This window comes from Panthera uncia, assembly GCF_023721935.1.
Source record: "Panthera uncia isolate 11264 chromosome A3 unlocalized genomic scaffold, Puncia_PCG_1.0 HiC_scaffold_11, whole genome shotgun sequence".
NCBI classification, from domain to species: domain Eukaryota; kingdom Metazoa; phylum Chordata; class Mammalia; order Carnivora; family Felidae; genus Panthera; species Panthera uncia.
This window is the reverse complement of record NW_026057578.1, coordinates 4,927,190-4,942,671: the sequence shown is the minus strand read 5'-3', so window position 1 is coordinate 4,942,671 and position 15,482 is coordinate 4,927,190. Positions and strand designations below refer to the sequence as shown.

The 15,482-nt window shown below is 49.4% G+C and overlaps 2 protein-coding genes across 9 annotated transcripts in view; both read right to left on the bottom strand.

Annotated features, from left to right (window-relative positions):
• Window positions 1–90, bottom strand: part of ANKRD60 (ankyrin repeat domain 60) — a 9,863-nt gene extending 9,773 nt beyond the window's left edge. Inside the window, 1 exon segment of the mRNA XM_049650382.1 lies at window positions 35–90. Coding sequence (XP_049506339.1) covers window positions 35–90 — 56 coding nt within the window.
• A 704-nt stretch (window positions 91–794) lies between these two features.
• Window positions 795–15,482, bottom strand: part of LOC125936457 (serine/threonine-protein phosphatase 4 regulatory subunit 1-like) — an 82,694-nt gene continuing 68,006 nt past the window's right edge. For 6 of the 8 annotated variants that reach the window (XM_049650557.1, XM_049650559.1, XM_049650564.1 and 3 more), the window contains 9 exons: window positions 14,426–14,619; window positions 11,660–11,755; window positions 10,604–10,789; window positions 10,168–10,329; window positions 9,148–9,248; window positions 6,855–6,975; window positions 5,924–6,058; window positions 3,754–3,895; window positions 795–2,927 (listed from right to left, as the gene is read on the bottom strand). In XM_049650557.1, the coding sequence (XP_049506514.1) occupies window positions 2,770–2,927; window positions 3,754–3,895; window positions 5,924–6,058; window positions 6,855–6,975; window positions 9,148–9,248; window positions 10,168–10,329; window positions 10,604–10,789; window positions 11,660–11,755; window positions 14,426–14,619 (1,295 nt within the window). In that variant the 3' untranslated portion in view covers window positions 795–2,769. The remainder of the gene's footprint in view (window positions 2,928–3,753; window positions 3,896–5,923; window positions 6,059–6,854; window positions 6,976–9,147; window positions 9,249–10,167; window positions 10,330–10,603; window positions 10,790–11,659; window positions 11,756–14,425; window positions 14,620–15,482) is intronic. The other 2 variants (XM_049650561.1, XM_049650560.1) reach the window with 2 other exon arrangements.

Sequence of the window (15,482 nt, the reverse complement as noted above, 5' to 3'; positions counted from 1 at the left end):
GGGGAATTGGGGGGCGTCCGGGGCGCCCCCCAGCGGCGCCCCACCGCCGGCCCGCCGCCGCCGCCGCCGCCGCCGCCGCCGCCGCCGCATGGTTCCCTGTCCCCCGGCCCGCGTCACCGGCGCCCCCGGCTGGCCCAGCCCCGCAGCGCAGACCGACCGCGGAGACGCCCCGCGGGGGCCACGCCCCCCAGGCCCTGCCCTTCGGGTCAGTTCCTGGGTCCACCGCCAGGACGCGGGCCCCTGGTGTCCACGTCCCGTTAAAGAACAGTCCTTGCCGAAGTCGGGGCCCACCACGCGGGGTGAATAGCGCCCCAAATCCTCACCGCGGGCATCGACTACCGAGAGCTGTCAAGGGCAGTCTCCAGTCATGCTTCAAAATCCTATGCCGGGCACGAATGAAAAACCCAGCACGGCGTTAACAGGCGCCCTTCCTGCTCCCCGAGCGAGCGGAGACGCGCCGCCAGCCCCGCAGATGCCCCCGAACGCCCCCCAATTCCGGGAGACAGGTGCTCATGAAGACACTTAACAAGGGGGTGACGCCTGCTGGACGAGAAGCGGAGACGGTTCCATCGCGAAGAGACCTTTCAGAGGAGCGCCGTCTGCGAGAAACCCATCTTGTGCTTTTCCATTAATTCGCCCAAGAGGAGGCAGAGTGTTCAAGTAAACAGGAAGCTTACGTGAGATGCTCGGATCACACACACTTAACACCCCGCACCTATGAACAAGTAAGCTCATCAAGAGCTGAAGTGACGGCGTAAGCAGCCGGAGAGAAAGGAAGGAGACACAGAACCATCTTAGAAAAAAACCTCCGTTGTTACAAAAGAAGAACATAGGAGCTTTGCACATATTTTTTGGCAGAGAGATTAGTCATGAAAAAAAAAAAAATCTTTGCACCGGAAAGGCATTCCTATCAAGTTATGGACGATCTTCAGTGTATAACCGGCAATGTTTAAAGGTTGGATTATTTACGGGAGAGTCCCTACAAGCACACTGGATTCGGCACCCAGATGCTACATTACACATCAGGACACAAACCGAGGGGAATTTTTTTTTCCTTAGTGGAAAATTAACCTCTGCACAGAACCCAAGATTCCAGTTGAATAATTCTACGTGCTGCTAGATCAACAGATTTTAACAATAGGCCAATCTCAATTTCTAACATGAAAAGGATCAAAAATGGTTTGTTACTGAAGCAAAACAATTAGCTCCATCTATTTCCTTGAAGAACACAAGATGGACTGATTTTTTTTCCCCCTCTCTCTCTCTAATACGTAGCCTCCAATTTATTGGCTCCCTCTTTGCTGAAGTTGCCAAAATGCTACCCTGGGTTACAATTTGAAATTCTCACACATGTACCTTATTTTCTTTGGCACGGTATAGATTCCTTCCTTTCTTTTTAAAGAATCAACTCAGTGGAATTTGGGGGAGGGGAGAACATCCTGTATTCCCGGAAATTCAATATATAGCTGCAGAGATTTTATTTTTTAAAAAAAGGGAGAAAGAAAAGACGGACAAGAAAAAGATCCAAGGGGAGAATGGCCACAGCAACATGACCTTTGCAGGCAGCTCTTGAACCCCAAATGGGCCTCTCCTTCCTTCCTTTGATGCCTACTTTCGAGAAGACAAAGATAGAAATAAAAAGAACACGAGCTTACACATTCTACAGAATTTACGCAAACGTCTGTAGAATCTTAAATGATTAATGGAAAACTCGTTTAAGTTTCCAGAGCATCTTTCTCTCACTCTAAATTTTAAAAGCGTGAAATGTTAAGTTCTGTGTACTCAGGTCAAGTTGAAGGGTGTCATAATCTAACCCCCCAAACAACTGGCAAGTATATGAACTGATCAGATCTGCGGGGTCCTATTTTTCTGTTACTTTCTGTTAAGATCCTAGAGCATTAGATACAAAGTCGATATCCATGCATCTCAATGATCAATTTCCCTCTCTCAAATGTATGATAATGAATCCATGTAAGAGCGAAAAATCTTTCTACTTTATGCTCTGTCAAAGGCCAGTACGTGTCTTTATGGATACAGTTCCTACGAGAAGGGGAGGGGTAAGTGCCTGAGGAAAAGTTCCAAGTACAGTTTATACAAAAGTACAATATTAGAAAGACTTCCATAAATCATTCTTTAGTAGATTTCCTTAACTATCACATTTTTCAAAAGTAAACAAATTGGGCTATATTTGCAGTAACTCAAAGTGCAGCATAAATTTAAATGATGTATTTGTTCTGCTCACTGATAGGAGGCTAATGTTACGTTAATATATTAGCTCTTCCTGTCAAGAGCTATTTACATATGTACATTATTTCAGTTAAAAATAAAATGTGATACCATAAACTGTATTTTATAGGAAAGCATAAGGGAAGCCAAATGTGCAAGTCCATTAAAGACTTAAAATCTTCTAATAAACTACTTGATGTGTGTGGGGGGCGGGGGGGGGGAGGGGGGGGCTTAAATAATCTGGTCTGTGGGAGAGAGGGCAGTCTGATGTTCTGGAGGCCCCACCCCCAGCCACCCGCCTGGTTCCACCACCTTGGCCCGGACCTCCTGATCAGGCAGGGAGGGGCGCAGAAGCGTGGCGCCTGGCCCAGGTGCAGTCCCTGTGACTGCGGGAGGGGAAGGCGCCATCTGAGTGCCCACCCTCAAAGTTTCAGGAATCTTTCCTCCCTCGGAAGGTGTGACACAATCAGACCCCCCGACAAGCTGGGGTGAGCAGTCCGTGCCGCGTGCGAAGTGCCCAGAGCGTGCGCGACCACAGAGGGGTTAGTTCCGCTCTTCTAGCACACGGCTGTCTGCAGTACTCCGCCGCTTGGGTTGGAGAGTGGCAAAAAAGGACACGTCTGGGTCCGGGTCGGACTGCAGGGCCAGGACGGTCTCTTCAATGACTTCAAGATGAGGGTTACCGGCATTTCTCAAATACGCTAAAGACAGAAAACAGTAGTTGGGCTCGCGTGTGCCATGAACTGTGCTCCAACACAGACCCCAGTTTTGGGTTTTTCTGAAACCACACCTCAGGACAATAAATCGTTCTTCCCAGAATAATCACACACACAGGGCCTCGCAAAGATAAAATGATTGCCTCCATCAAAGGGTATTTCTTAAATTTCAAAGATGAAAGAATGGGTAGGTATGCACATTTTTAAAACTGTAGTTCAGAAATGTTCAATGTCATGTCTTCTCCCCTCTGCTACAAAATAACTGACAGCATGTGGAGTACGGTGTGGGGGGCGGGGGGCGCGCAGGTTTGCTGGCAGGGGGAGGTGTGGGAGGGAAGGGGCAAGGGAGGTACGTTCGGGGACAGAATGCCCCGCCCCACCCGTGGCTTAGATGTGATCGTGTCATCCGAGGGACACAATCTAAAGTTAAGTCCTGTTCAGGCTGAGCTCGACATTTTTCTGACTACAAAATTAATACCATCAAAACCTCAGTGTAATTAAGGCTTACATTTGCTGCCTTTCATAATGTCTATGTCCTAAGTCAACGTTTACAAAAGTTTCCCGCATTTCTAGAACACGGCGATGTTTTGCATTCTAGCATTACGTTCATTAAATGTGAAAACCGGACCACATTCATTTCCTTAGTCATTTTCTGAACAACGAACGATTCTGCATAAAAGTGAATACATCAAGTTATATAATAAGTCTGGAGTTTGCTATCATGCAATCTGCCACAATCTCCTAGAGGAAATCTAGCTGCTGCCCGATGAAGTTTTTAAAACGTGTAAGTTCAGAAAAGCGGTCCACATACCCTTTTCCAACAGCGTCTGCCGCAGAGCTCTGGCTAGTAAAACTCTCACGTTGGGCACAGGATCTGACACGAGGCTTAAAAGACTGGGGAGTAAGTGTTCGACAAACTGGTCTGCGGGGATACACTCCTCGCTCACCACCGCCTGTGATGGAAGAAAACCACAGCCAAAAATTGATACTCAAGAGTGATCAGCATGTTTTTTTCTAAATACGTACACTTCTGTAATTCCAAGCCTAACTTGGTCACTCACTAGCTTCACAGCTTTGAGTATATGGCTTCGCCTGTCTGGGTCTCAGTTTTCTCATCTGTGCAATGGGGAAGTGATGGGCAGGGCAGATCGCTTCCGCAAAGAATCTAGCAAAGCGCCCACCTGTTAAGGTTAAGAACCCTCACCTTTGTTACTCACCAGACCTCAGGTTCTGAGGGCAGGGACCGCACCTGTCTTATCGACAGCCCAACCCCCATCTCCAATCCAGGCCGGGCCCTCTGCGAATACCCAACCAACACCGCCTCCGGGATGATGGCCAGCGCCTGCCCACCGCCACTCTGCTTACAGAGTCCCGTCTCATAGCCAGCCACGGGAATCGGCACAAGCCTAGTTTTACGGGTGAGGCAATTCTGGTCCAAAGTGGCGACGCCCAAAGGTCTCCTGATTCCAAGCTGAGCGTGTGGCTTCTAAGTCCTATACATCTTCCCACTACAGGGTAACAGCTGACATTTATTAAGTGCCAGGCAGTGTGCAAGGTACGTCAAATGCATCAGTTCATCCCCACCTGCCACGTGGGCCCTCACTAAACCCCAGGTTAGGATCCGTCCCTGGAGCGGCACTGAAATTGCCATCAAACGACCCTTTCCTTTTGTCTGTCTGTCTGTGGGTTTTCTAAATCTTTAATAATTAATTCGTGAAAGCACATACACATTGATTTTTCTTGAACAAAATTAGTTGGGTGTTTCTTCCTTTTATCTCATCATGGATTTTCTAAATCTCAGATGGAGAACTAAAAAATAAAAGCGAAGGTATCTCATTCGCCCTTTCTCCACAAAATGACCTGGGGCACTGACTTCTTCTTTGCAGAAATCTGTGGCGTCAGGCCTGCGGTCTGTTGAGTTTGGCACTTAAATCCGTCAGTCGCTGCACTCTGCAAAGCTGACCCCCAAAGTACCGTGTGATGCCCCTCCAGCCCAACAGGGGGCCCTGGTGAGTCCCTCAGTGGGGGAAGGGGGTGTGAGGGAGAGAAAGGGGGCTTTGGGGCTTGGGTGAGCTAGAGTCCCATTACAGCTTGACTGTAATGTTGACAGAGCTGGGCGAGGGGTTCATGGAGAGTCATGCTGTTCCCTCCACCTTTGTACATGCTTGAACATGTGCATGGGGAAACATTAAAACTTCTTAAATAACACGTTAGCGGGAAAAGAAAAAAATCACGGCTTTATGTTTCCTGTGTGATTTTGACTGAGTCACTTAACCTCTCTGGGCTTCAACTGCTTCCCCTTCAAGAAAAAAAAAAACCTGGTCTGAAAGTACACAGGTGTGAGGTGCCTGACACACGGCAGCTCTTGCCACTGAGGATCAGATGAGCAGGTACCTGGCACGCAGCAGCATTCCAGAAGTGGCAGCCATCAGCCCCAGGCAAACCTCGACCCCACCATTTCCAGGACACTAAGTAGGGAGGGTGCCCAGGAGCCGGACCGGCTGACATGAACTTCCCTGCAGAGATGAAATGGTCTCAGCCCCAACCCTACTGCTCTATTCTTCACCGCAGCCTCCCTCCAAGGCAGTTGGCTGAGGGGAGGTGCCACGATGGCCACTGCCCTGGACAGGGCAGGGGGGGGCAGGGCTGCGGGCCCGGCCCTCACCTCACCGGAGGGGAAGTGCTGGGAGAGCAGGAGCGAGTTGGCTCCGCACCGTCTAGAATGTGCCTGGCACACGGCAGGCGTTCAGTCAACACCTTCAGGACGAATGCACAGACGGGCTGGGGAAGCCTGGGCAAATCATTCTGCCTGAGCGGGTCGGCCGCAATCTCCCATGAGATCAAAGGGTTCGTTCGGTGCACTGATCTCCAGATGCCTGGCTGGTGACCTATGTCTGACGCATCTGATATCAGTCCGTGGCAACGTAAGAAAATCCCAGCGGAGAACCCTGCCCCACCCGGCCGCCCCTGGCCATGCTAACCTGACAAATGAAAGCGAAAGCTTGCCTTCCAACCCACTTAGCACAGTGCCGGAACCTTACGATGAGCTCATGGACGAAAGCTAACCCCAACGCACTTTCACTGTGTGAATAGAACTTCTGCAGAATGGCCACAACCTGTAACAAATATCAGAAGAGCACATTTAAAATGCTGCCATCTATTTGAATTATGAATCCTACTCTACGTGGAGACTAGACATTTGTATGGCTCTTAAAATGAATTTATAAGCGTGGGAGAGGGTACTTTTTGTCACGGTCATCATTAGAACACAGAGGAGAAAAGACTTGTGCAATACACATACACTCGCACATGTAGAACCCTTCAGAAAATGAAATTCAAAAAAGGACTAGCATTAGGAAAATACATTCTTAATCTTAAGATTTCCAAATTTTAGGAAATGTCCTCTTGCATAATAACTAAATCATTACCTTTCGGAACATGCCACGTTTGTAAAATTTTAATACCATCAGAGTACCTTAGTAAGACAATATTTCCAAATGAGATTCCATCCCCCCACCCAGTATTCAGCTGGTCACAAGCCCAGGTAAGAAACAGGATAAGCCTTTTTTTCCATGACAGAGCTTTTGCTTACTAACTACTTTTCTACAAAACCATGCCGTAGGGTTAAGCCCAGCCTGTGTTTAAGGAAACACTAAGCCATCATTTACAGGGTCTCATATAGAAAATGATTTATCCATAATTTCTATCACTGAAGCATACAGCTTAAGAAAAAGGCTATCTTACGTGCTGATAAAACCATAATGCAGTTCCTAATTTCAAATTAAAAAGCTGGCTTCATAGGTATACTGAAAAATCAGCCCCAGAAAGTAAAGGGGTTAAAATGGAAGAAACAGAAATGTTCCTATTTCCAAAAATCACAAACAAACAAACAAAAAAGCCACGATTCCTTACAAGCTTGAAGGAGATCCATCGAACTTCAGAAACTTTATCTGCACACAACTTCAAGGCAATATGCATTAAATAATCATAAACATCATGGGGATTATAGAGTTCCAAAATGAGTAGCAGCTGTCTGAAGAAAGAAAAAAAAAAAAAAGGAAATTGGTTTTTAGGGCAAAAAAAATACCTTACTAATGTCTCCTTACTCTCATTTCATTTTATAGATAAAAAGAGCCGGGCTGGGAAATTAAGGGCACATGTGGACCTAGCGAGGCTTTCCGTCAGTAAAATGCCAAAAGCAGAAAGCCGAGGGAAATACCACGCAAAATAAAGTGGAAAAAGAAAATCGTCTGTCTTCATCTCACCCAAACAAATCCAACAAAAAGGAAATAAATTAAACTTTGTAAAACAGAGGCTGAGAAATTTATGAACAGGGATAATATTTCAATTCTGGGTTATCAGTTGGAAAGCACATAAAACTCTGAAAAATCAGATAACATAAAAATAGCCAGAACGCTGAAGTTCCCAGAGATCAACAGATCAGGGGAACCTCCGAGGAGCCTCGGCTTTGTTCCCCAAGCGGCCGGCAGGCAGCTCGAGCCCTTTTTTTTTTTCCCCCAATCAGCAAGGTCCGCTTGGAGAGAACTGGGAGCCTCGGCTCTCTACTCCAAGGGAAAAATTCATAAGATGGCTGGACGGGAAAACCTACCACCAAAGCTCTCACTCTCTTCTAAATGGGGATGGAGAGAAGAGGTATGAAAATAAATGGCATTGTTTCCACGCTGGCAACGAAAGGAAATGAAAAAGAGATTGGAAGGAAGTTAGAACCAGAAACCAGGAGTGCCGGGGAATACTTTCATATCAAAAAGCACTGTTTTCAGAAAAATGATACCAGTACCGTGGGCGCGGGGAGCACAGAATTCATATCAGTGGCTCTGGCTTCAATAACCACGGCAGAGATGGGAGATAGCCAGGGCTCCGAGATAACGCTGTTGGCGGTGCGAGCCCCGCCGGCCCGGGCCCGCGGAAGCCGGTCCTCGTGGCCAGGCCCCGGCTCCGTCCCCCACTCGGTCCCCCGCCGGGTCCCCATGCCCGGGGCCCCGGGAGGCGGGTCAGTCCGGCCCCGGTCCCTCGGTCCCAACCCCGTTCCCGGGAGGCAGGTCAGCCCGGCCCCGGCCCCCCCGCCCCCACCCCATCGGTGCCGGGTCCCCGGCCCCATCCCCGGCCCCCATCCCCGGTCCCCAGCCACCGCCCCCCGGCCGCCGGGGAAGCGGGAAGCGGGTCGGCCCGCCCGGAGACGGACCTGGCCGAGTTCCCGCGCGCTGCCGCTAGAGGGCGCAATGCTTTCATGGAAAACGTGGGCCTGTTTTTCTCGGTTCTCTGAGAATATAAACTAGGAACATGGCATAATGACTAAAACCTCAATCTCTCAAATTAAGCATAATGATTAAAGATCACAGCGAAGAGAAAATCTTTTAGTTTGCCCCTGGCATCGGCCAAATCATAGCCTGAATAGCTGCAAAAGCCTGATGGATTTCTACAGGGAAGACAATTATTTGAAAGATTTCTAGTTGAGGGCAAGAAAAATGAAAAGTAAAGCTACCGAGATAAATCCCGACAAGGTGAAGACTAACACCCACACGCCCACCATCGCCACCAAGTCCACCCAATACTGTGCGATGCACAATGACCTGCCTCGGGAAAGAGCCCTATTAACAGCTTTAACTCTTTGGGAATCAGGGACACCTTTAACATTCCCTGTGCCGGCACAGGCTGGGATTAAGGAAGTCCTTCACACACGAGATGATGTGCACAGAGGAGGCACCTTGGGGGACGTTTTTATGTAACAATCGTCTCGTCTCACTGAGCCCCTTTCGTGTCTCTCTCTGTAGCGTAATTTTCTTTAGGAGCTGAAGTGCATAAGCACGCTGTGCCCTGCAGAGAGGGCTACACTCAGAATGTTCGGGAAGGCTTTGGCAAAAACTCTTCCGATTAATAGGAGAATACTGAAGAGGGGGTGATTCATCTTTTATTTGGTTCGAATAAATTGCCTTAGAGAACAGCAGAACACTCTAATTCCAAAGTGACTCGAGCCCTGTCTTCATCAGAAAATGAATATCTCCCCGGAGACCGTGGTATTTGTAACTTAGTGCTGCGGAATTCACTTTATCCCTTAATAAAAACATAATCTCTTTATCCAAAAGAACGCTATTACTGCGAGCTTAGAAATCAATTATAAGGTAGGAAAATTAAGAATTATTCCATCTAATTTGCCTTCTCATGTCCCCAAACAGGTTTTACTTACTCTGCTAGTTCATATCGAAACCTCCAATTCCTGCTGTTATCGGTCACTACAAATTCTTGAAGCTGATAAAGATATTCTCTCCTCTTGTCTTCATGAAGCAACTATTTTTGAAAAATGTATACATAAATGAAAGGGCAGAACCCCTCCGAACGACCCCGAATGTATTGTTTTATTACACTTGAACTCGTACGATCGTCCCCGGCAAGATCTGTGCATTCCCCCGATGCCTCGAGCCCCGTCTATCACCCGGTGTGGTTGTAAATTAAGGCTGCTGCTAAGGGACCTCACGTGTACCCCCGAATGCCTCCGACCTCCGCCCCGGTGGGTGTGTGTGCCTGTGTGTTCCTGGATGCCCCCGAGCTCTTCCCCCTCTCACGGTTTCCTGCCTGAAAACAACACGTGCGTGTGTGTTCAGAAAACAACGCCACTGCTGTTTCCCAGGGAGTCAGCTCTCTGCCGTCAGCAGGAGAGCAAAGCAGAGCCGGTGCGTCATGAGCCCCAGTCCGTCAAGGGCAGCTCGTGGTCGTGTGGATGCGAGTAATTAGTTTCTCTAGGTCATTTTTAAAGCCTTATTTTTACACTCATCATTCCTTTAAGACAAAAATTGGAGAGGCCGGAAGGGAAGCAGCAAGGTCTTGCAGAGAGAGCCCTCCCGCAGAACTGAGATTGGAGCGCAGCCGGCTTCTTCCCCCGGGTGACCCCGGGCACGGTGCGCACCACCCGGGGGGCCGGGGTTCCTTCGTCCTCACGGGGCGCGCTAGGCTACGCGTCTAGCATCCTCCGTGGGATGAGGCCTCCGAGGGACAGGAAGATTCAAAGGCAACAAATAACAACAGCCACCCATCACCGAGAACACCCTCTGTAAGACTCTGGATGGTAGACTTCAACCGAAGAAACCCAGACTAGTTGCTTTTTGTTTCTCACTGCTCCTTCACGCAGCCAGGGGTTTGTTTCTGTTTTTTTTAAGACATTGCTTTGAAGTGGGAAGGTCTGCTCTTTATTTTTAATCCTTCTTCCTACCTTTAGAAAGTCATACAGGTGTTTGAGAATTCCTATTCGTACTTCATCCAGGTCCTTTAAAAATCCGTTGAAGATGGGCACCAGGTCAGCTGCTGTTAGCTGGTCCCCAAGAATCGCAGCCAGCTCGTGAATAGAGAAGGCCAGGGTCCGCCGCACCTTCCACTGCGGGTGCACAGAACACAGATCACGGGAAGCAAGCGCGAGTCACCGTCACCAAGAGCACAGATGGCATTTTTAGGGCAGAACTGACACCTCCAGGGGTCGGCCACCAAAGCGTTCATCTCGTGAAGGCCTGGTAGGCGTGCCAGATGGCACCCACATGAGAAACAGGCCAGCACGCCCTGTGGCCCTTCCCTTTACTCCCAAGCAGACGACCACCGCGCCCCCCACCCCACCCCCCCCGTTCCGCGTGTGCCGCCGAACGGGCTCGTTTTACCTGCACGTCAGAAGCCAGCGTTTCGTACGTATCTTTGAGGCAATGCCAGTTTTGCCTGCCCAAGGTAAGCGCCACCCCCGGGAGGCTGTAGGCGCAGTGCTTGGCGATGTCGGTATCGACAGTCTGGGCTCGAGCTGGGTCAGTCATCGACACGTACTGATCTAGCAGGGGCTGAGGTATTACATCCTGGGAAAGAGCAGAGAAAGGAGACCATCATGCTCGCAGGAGAGAAGGAAAATGCTGAGAAAAACAAGGAGTCTGGAATTTGGAGGTGAAAACAGCAAAGCAGAGACGTCAGAGGAACCAGAGGCCTTCGTCAAAGCTCAGGGCTCTGGATTGGTGAACTGCTCTGCAGGAGGTGAATTTTCGACTTGGACCGAATGAGGTTAAAGCAATGTCTAGACCCATCTCTTCCAAATTTGTCTAACATGGGATATTCCAGAGAACGTTCTAGACACCAACATCTGGTTAGTCCGATGCACACGCTCTTGAGAACGGAAACCACCTTGTCTTGTGACTGCCTGGCACCTCGAGCCCATACACGCAGATTTTCACTAGCTTCTCCCAACTGATGGGATGGGTCACCGCCTTCCTCAGACATCACCCACTTACCTTTAGGTCTATAAGGATAATGGAATACAATCATTTAAAGCATTTAAGAGACCCTACATAACACAAGAAGCCAATCCACAAGATAGAACCAAGTCAAACATAGTTCAACCAAAGAATCTGTCAAAAATTTTTCAGACCAAAAAAACCCCCCAAAACCGAAATGACTTGTATAGATACTATTAAAGGACAGGTGTCACATTTTTTTCTCATACTTGATTTGCTTTATTAAAATACCGTTCTAGATTGTTCAAAAGACTCTAAACACTCCTTCAGAACTTGTGTTTTTTTTTTAAGTAAGTTACAGAGAAAATATCAGCAACACAGATGATGAACGAAGAGAAGTCATTAATATGGATGGGAACTCTCTGGTTCCCCTGGCCGTTCTTAAATTTAACTTCCAGAAAATGTGAAGTTTTCAACTGCTTTTCTTTTCAAGGAACAAACCTGTAATTTAGATTTATTCTCCTCGAGTGGGGCGGGGAGATGCCTCTGCTCGGTCTCCAGAGGGTCCCTGACTCCACCGCAGGGTTCGCCAGGGTCCTGCAGAGTTGATGGGACACGTTACGAACTTACCCCAAACAGGAAGCTGTCCTATTGTTCCCCCCTCAAGGAGTCCTCTTTCGGTGCCGGAAATGACCTCCACGGACCGATACTGGTGCTTCCCTTCCAGTCACTGGTATCTCTCCAGATGTGAAAAAATACATTTGCACGGTTACAGACGACATGGTAGAGGTCGGTCACCTTAAGTGCCAAGGCAAACAGATGTCGTACATTTTCATCTCAAGACTGCTTGAGGCCCTTAGAGAGGACAGGCTGATGTTGGTGAGAACCGACAACCTACACTGACCATCCTTTAAGCCCCAGGGTCCCGGGGTGGCTAATCAATGCCCGGCAAGTAATGTCACAAGTTTAAGACAAAAGCCATCCCAGAAGGCAGCACGGAGCCAACTCGTCCGGCATTTCTCGGGAACTGGAGACACCTGCCGGGACGGATGGAGCGGAGTAAGGGGAAGACCTATTCCGTCTGAGCGAAAAGACACAGCTGATAAAGGAGTATTTACCTGGAAAACCGTTCTCGATTTTCACGTGTACAAACACTTCTAACGTTTGCTGATGGACCTTTACATTAGGTTAACAATTAAAATGAGCAGGAACACTCAGCGGTGACATATTGGTCTCTGATCATTGATTACATTAGCAGAGATGAACCTGACCTTCTCCTCCAACCGTCACATGGGTTCCTACGTGCACTTGAAATGTCATGCTGTCTGCCAGCTTAATGGATCCTGACAAATCAGCTCAATATATGATCCAGGAAAGTCGATTAATACACCGATAGATGCTTCGTTTGCTCCGAGGCATATGCTACCACAATCTTCAACCCCCCAGGTTTCCACTGAAACGTACTGCTTGTTTCAACAGAGGCCAGCCCCAAACAGAAAGGTTTTGGTATGGTAACCCAAGACCTCAATTTCCCCAAGTTAATAAATGCGTATATGTTAATACGCAACAAGTCATTCGTCTTCTCGCAGGAGTTAATCTGACTCCGAAGTCTCTGGTCCGGTTGTTATGCACAGCACTCGCCCCGGGTGCAACGTACCACCACCAGTGACAGCAAACCTCAAGAGGCACTGGAAGGTCATTTCCCCAGAAAACCACCACCTGGCAGTCAAGACACAGGTGAGAAGCTCCAGGGCACCCCCCCCTCCCCCCGCACTAGGCATCTCGCCACACGGACGTGCGCGAAGAAGGCAGAGTAGACGCAAGGGGCGGGGTCAACACCGAGGCACTGCACTAGCCAGCCACCCGGCCTCGGCTGCTCTTCTGTCGTCTCTGGGAGAGAACACTGTCCTGATCACTTAAGCTCTGGGAGTTTTCTGTTCCCTTTCCCTTCTTTTGCAATGGGAAGCATCCTGACTGATCCCAGTGGAACCTAAGAGTCCAGCTGCGGATCCAAAAGCCCTGGCACCCACCCCAGAAGCCAAAGGCCTGCTTCACACGAGCCCTTTCCAATCCCTCACGCCACAGAGCCAACTCGGAGGAATCTGTTCGTTTTCTTTTCTCTCACTTCCGGATGTGACAAAGAAGCCAGATTCCGATCACGTCTCCACCACAGCAGACACGGCCATGCCTTTCTCCCTAACCTGTGATCTCCGCCCTCTAGGCAACACGCTACCAACGAGAGTTTTCTTGCCTGTTTTTGAAAACAAACCAGCAAAACAGGACATCACCTCATTTCTTACTGATCAAAGACAACCTGGACAAACCCCTAAACATCTTATATTCAGGCTTTTCAAGCGGGTCTTTTGTTTTGTTTTATTGGAACAGGCCCAGAGGGGAAGGGAGGTGCGGAGTTCTCTCAGTCCCTAAGATCTCATTATGGACGGTGTGGGTGGTGCAGCCGCTGGGGCTCCGGCCCCCCGAGGGCCTGATGAGACGATCCACCATGGCACAGGGACGGAGGAGAGGCCAACACGCCCATGATTTCATGGTCCTGGACTCCTCCCAGACTTTGAAGCTCTAGTCTCACCCCCTGAAGGACCCCAGCTCAAAGTGGCCCCAGAGCAAGTTACTAGGAGTTAGGAAGGCGTCGGAGCCTCTCGCCACTGGCGAGCTGGAAAGCTTAAGGGACCCGAAGTGAGAGCAGACTGCGGGCTCCCTCCTCTCCCTGAATGCAGACTCCCAGTCTCACGGGGGCCGGTTCCAGGCTGCAGGATAAAAACTGCTGAGCCGTTGGCCTTTCAAAGTCTCTCCTCCAAGAAACAGCATGCCGGGGCCACCACTGGAGCGACCATGTGCCAAGAGAGCATCTACAGGGCGAGGACCGGACATGGTGGGCCACCTGCTGAGGCCTGGGCCAACCTCCAGTTCTAGGAGCCGCCTGAACCCACCCTGTGCTATTACCAAAAGCTGTAAAACAGCGGTGAATCGGGGCATGTGTATGGTTAATCCTCCCCCAAAGAACCAAGATTCGTCCTCTTCGGAGAAGAGGGAAGATACTCGTTGGTCCCCCCACTCCTGTTTTTGTGGAGAAGAGTCAGGGTTATCAATCACCTGATTGATTGGTTGTCTAGTTATCCAAAACATGACCTTAAGAACAAAATTAAATTTGGCATTTATCATCTCTGCCAAGATATATTAATAAAAGAAAATGCAGCTTTGTGATTTCTGTCACATCCTCAGGGGCAGAGGGAGAGGGCAAACGCTTACTGTGCTTTGTAATATCCTGGCCACGGAGAGCTCCTTCTGCGATGATGAAGCCGACAGAGCCATCTGATTGTCAGAGGCAGGGCTGGGATCTGAAACGGACACTTCATTTAGACCTTCTGTCGGCTTGTGCGCGGGCTCATTCACAGAGTCAAGCTGTGCGGCTCTCAGTGCAGCTGATAATACCTGAACCTGAGCTGCAGGAAGAGAAGTTTCAAGAATTTTAATAACTTTATTTGATTTGCAGGGACTCACTTCAGAGGGGTGTTCACAACAAGGCAGCCTGGCTGTGGGTGTGCCACGTGAGCACGCGCCTTCTGCACATCTGTCCAGGCAGTAGCCGTGCTCCGGGGTCCCAGAACGAGCTCTCGGGGAGGTGGTGATATTTACGGCCATTAACTTTAACTGTTCCAACTAAACACCAGCCATGCACAGAGCATCAAATCTGAACTCGAAACGCCTCAATTAGGACAATCAGGGTTTGCCTCCATCATCTTCCACGGTGCCTGAATGCCAGTGTCTGTAAGGTCCACCTACTCGGTGAGGGGTCCTGCTCCCCATTTATAAAGCAAGATGGCTGCCTTCTCCACCACATACACACACACACACACACACACACACACACACACACACACACTAGTTCCTACATCCTGCTTTCTACTAGTTACATTCAACAGACCTCAAGATTCATTGAAATGTTTACAGCTTGGAGCTGGCTTCCCCGCTGGGCCCAGGGCAAGGTCCCACCTCCTTAACGCAGCACACCAGGCCCTTCCCAATGGCCCGAGTCACATTTCCAGCAGCAGCCAGTTCACAAATAGCCAGCGTGTCGTTTATTTCTGAAACTTTGGGGGTCACAGATCCCTATGAGCTCTGATGAAAAGCCACGGGTCCTTCCTCAAAAAAGAAATCAGGCACGCGCATACACGTGAGCTTTTACAAACGACGATTTCCAGGAGCTGAAGGAACCCTCTGAAACTCATCCCTCTCAACTCCTCTGGACGGCGGGCTCCTAGCCGTCGTCTTTCGGGGGCCACATCAAACGCTGCCCGCTCTGCAA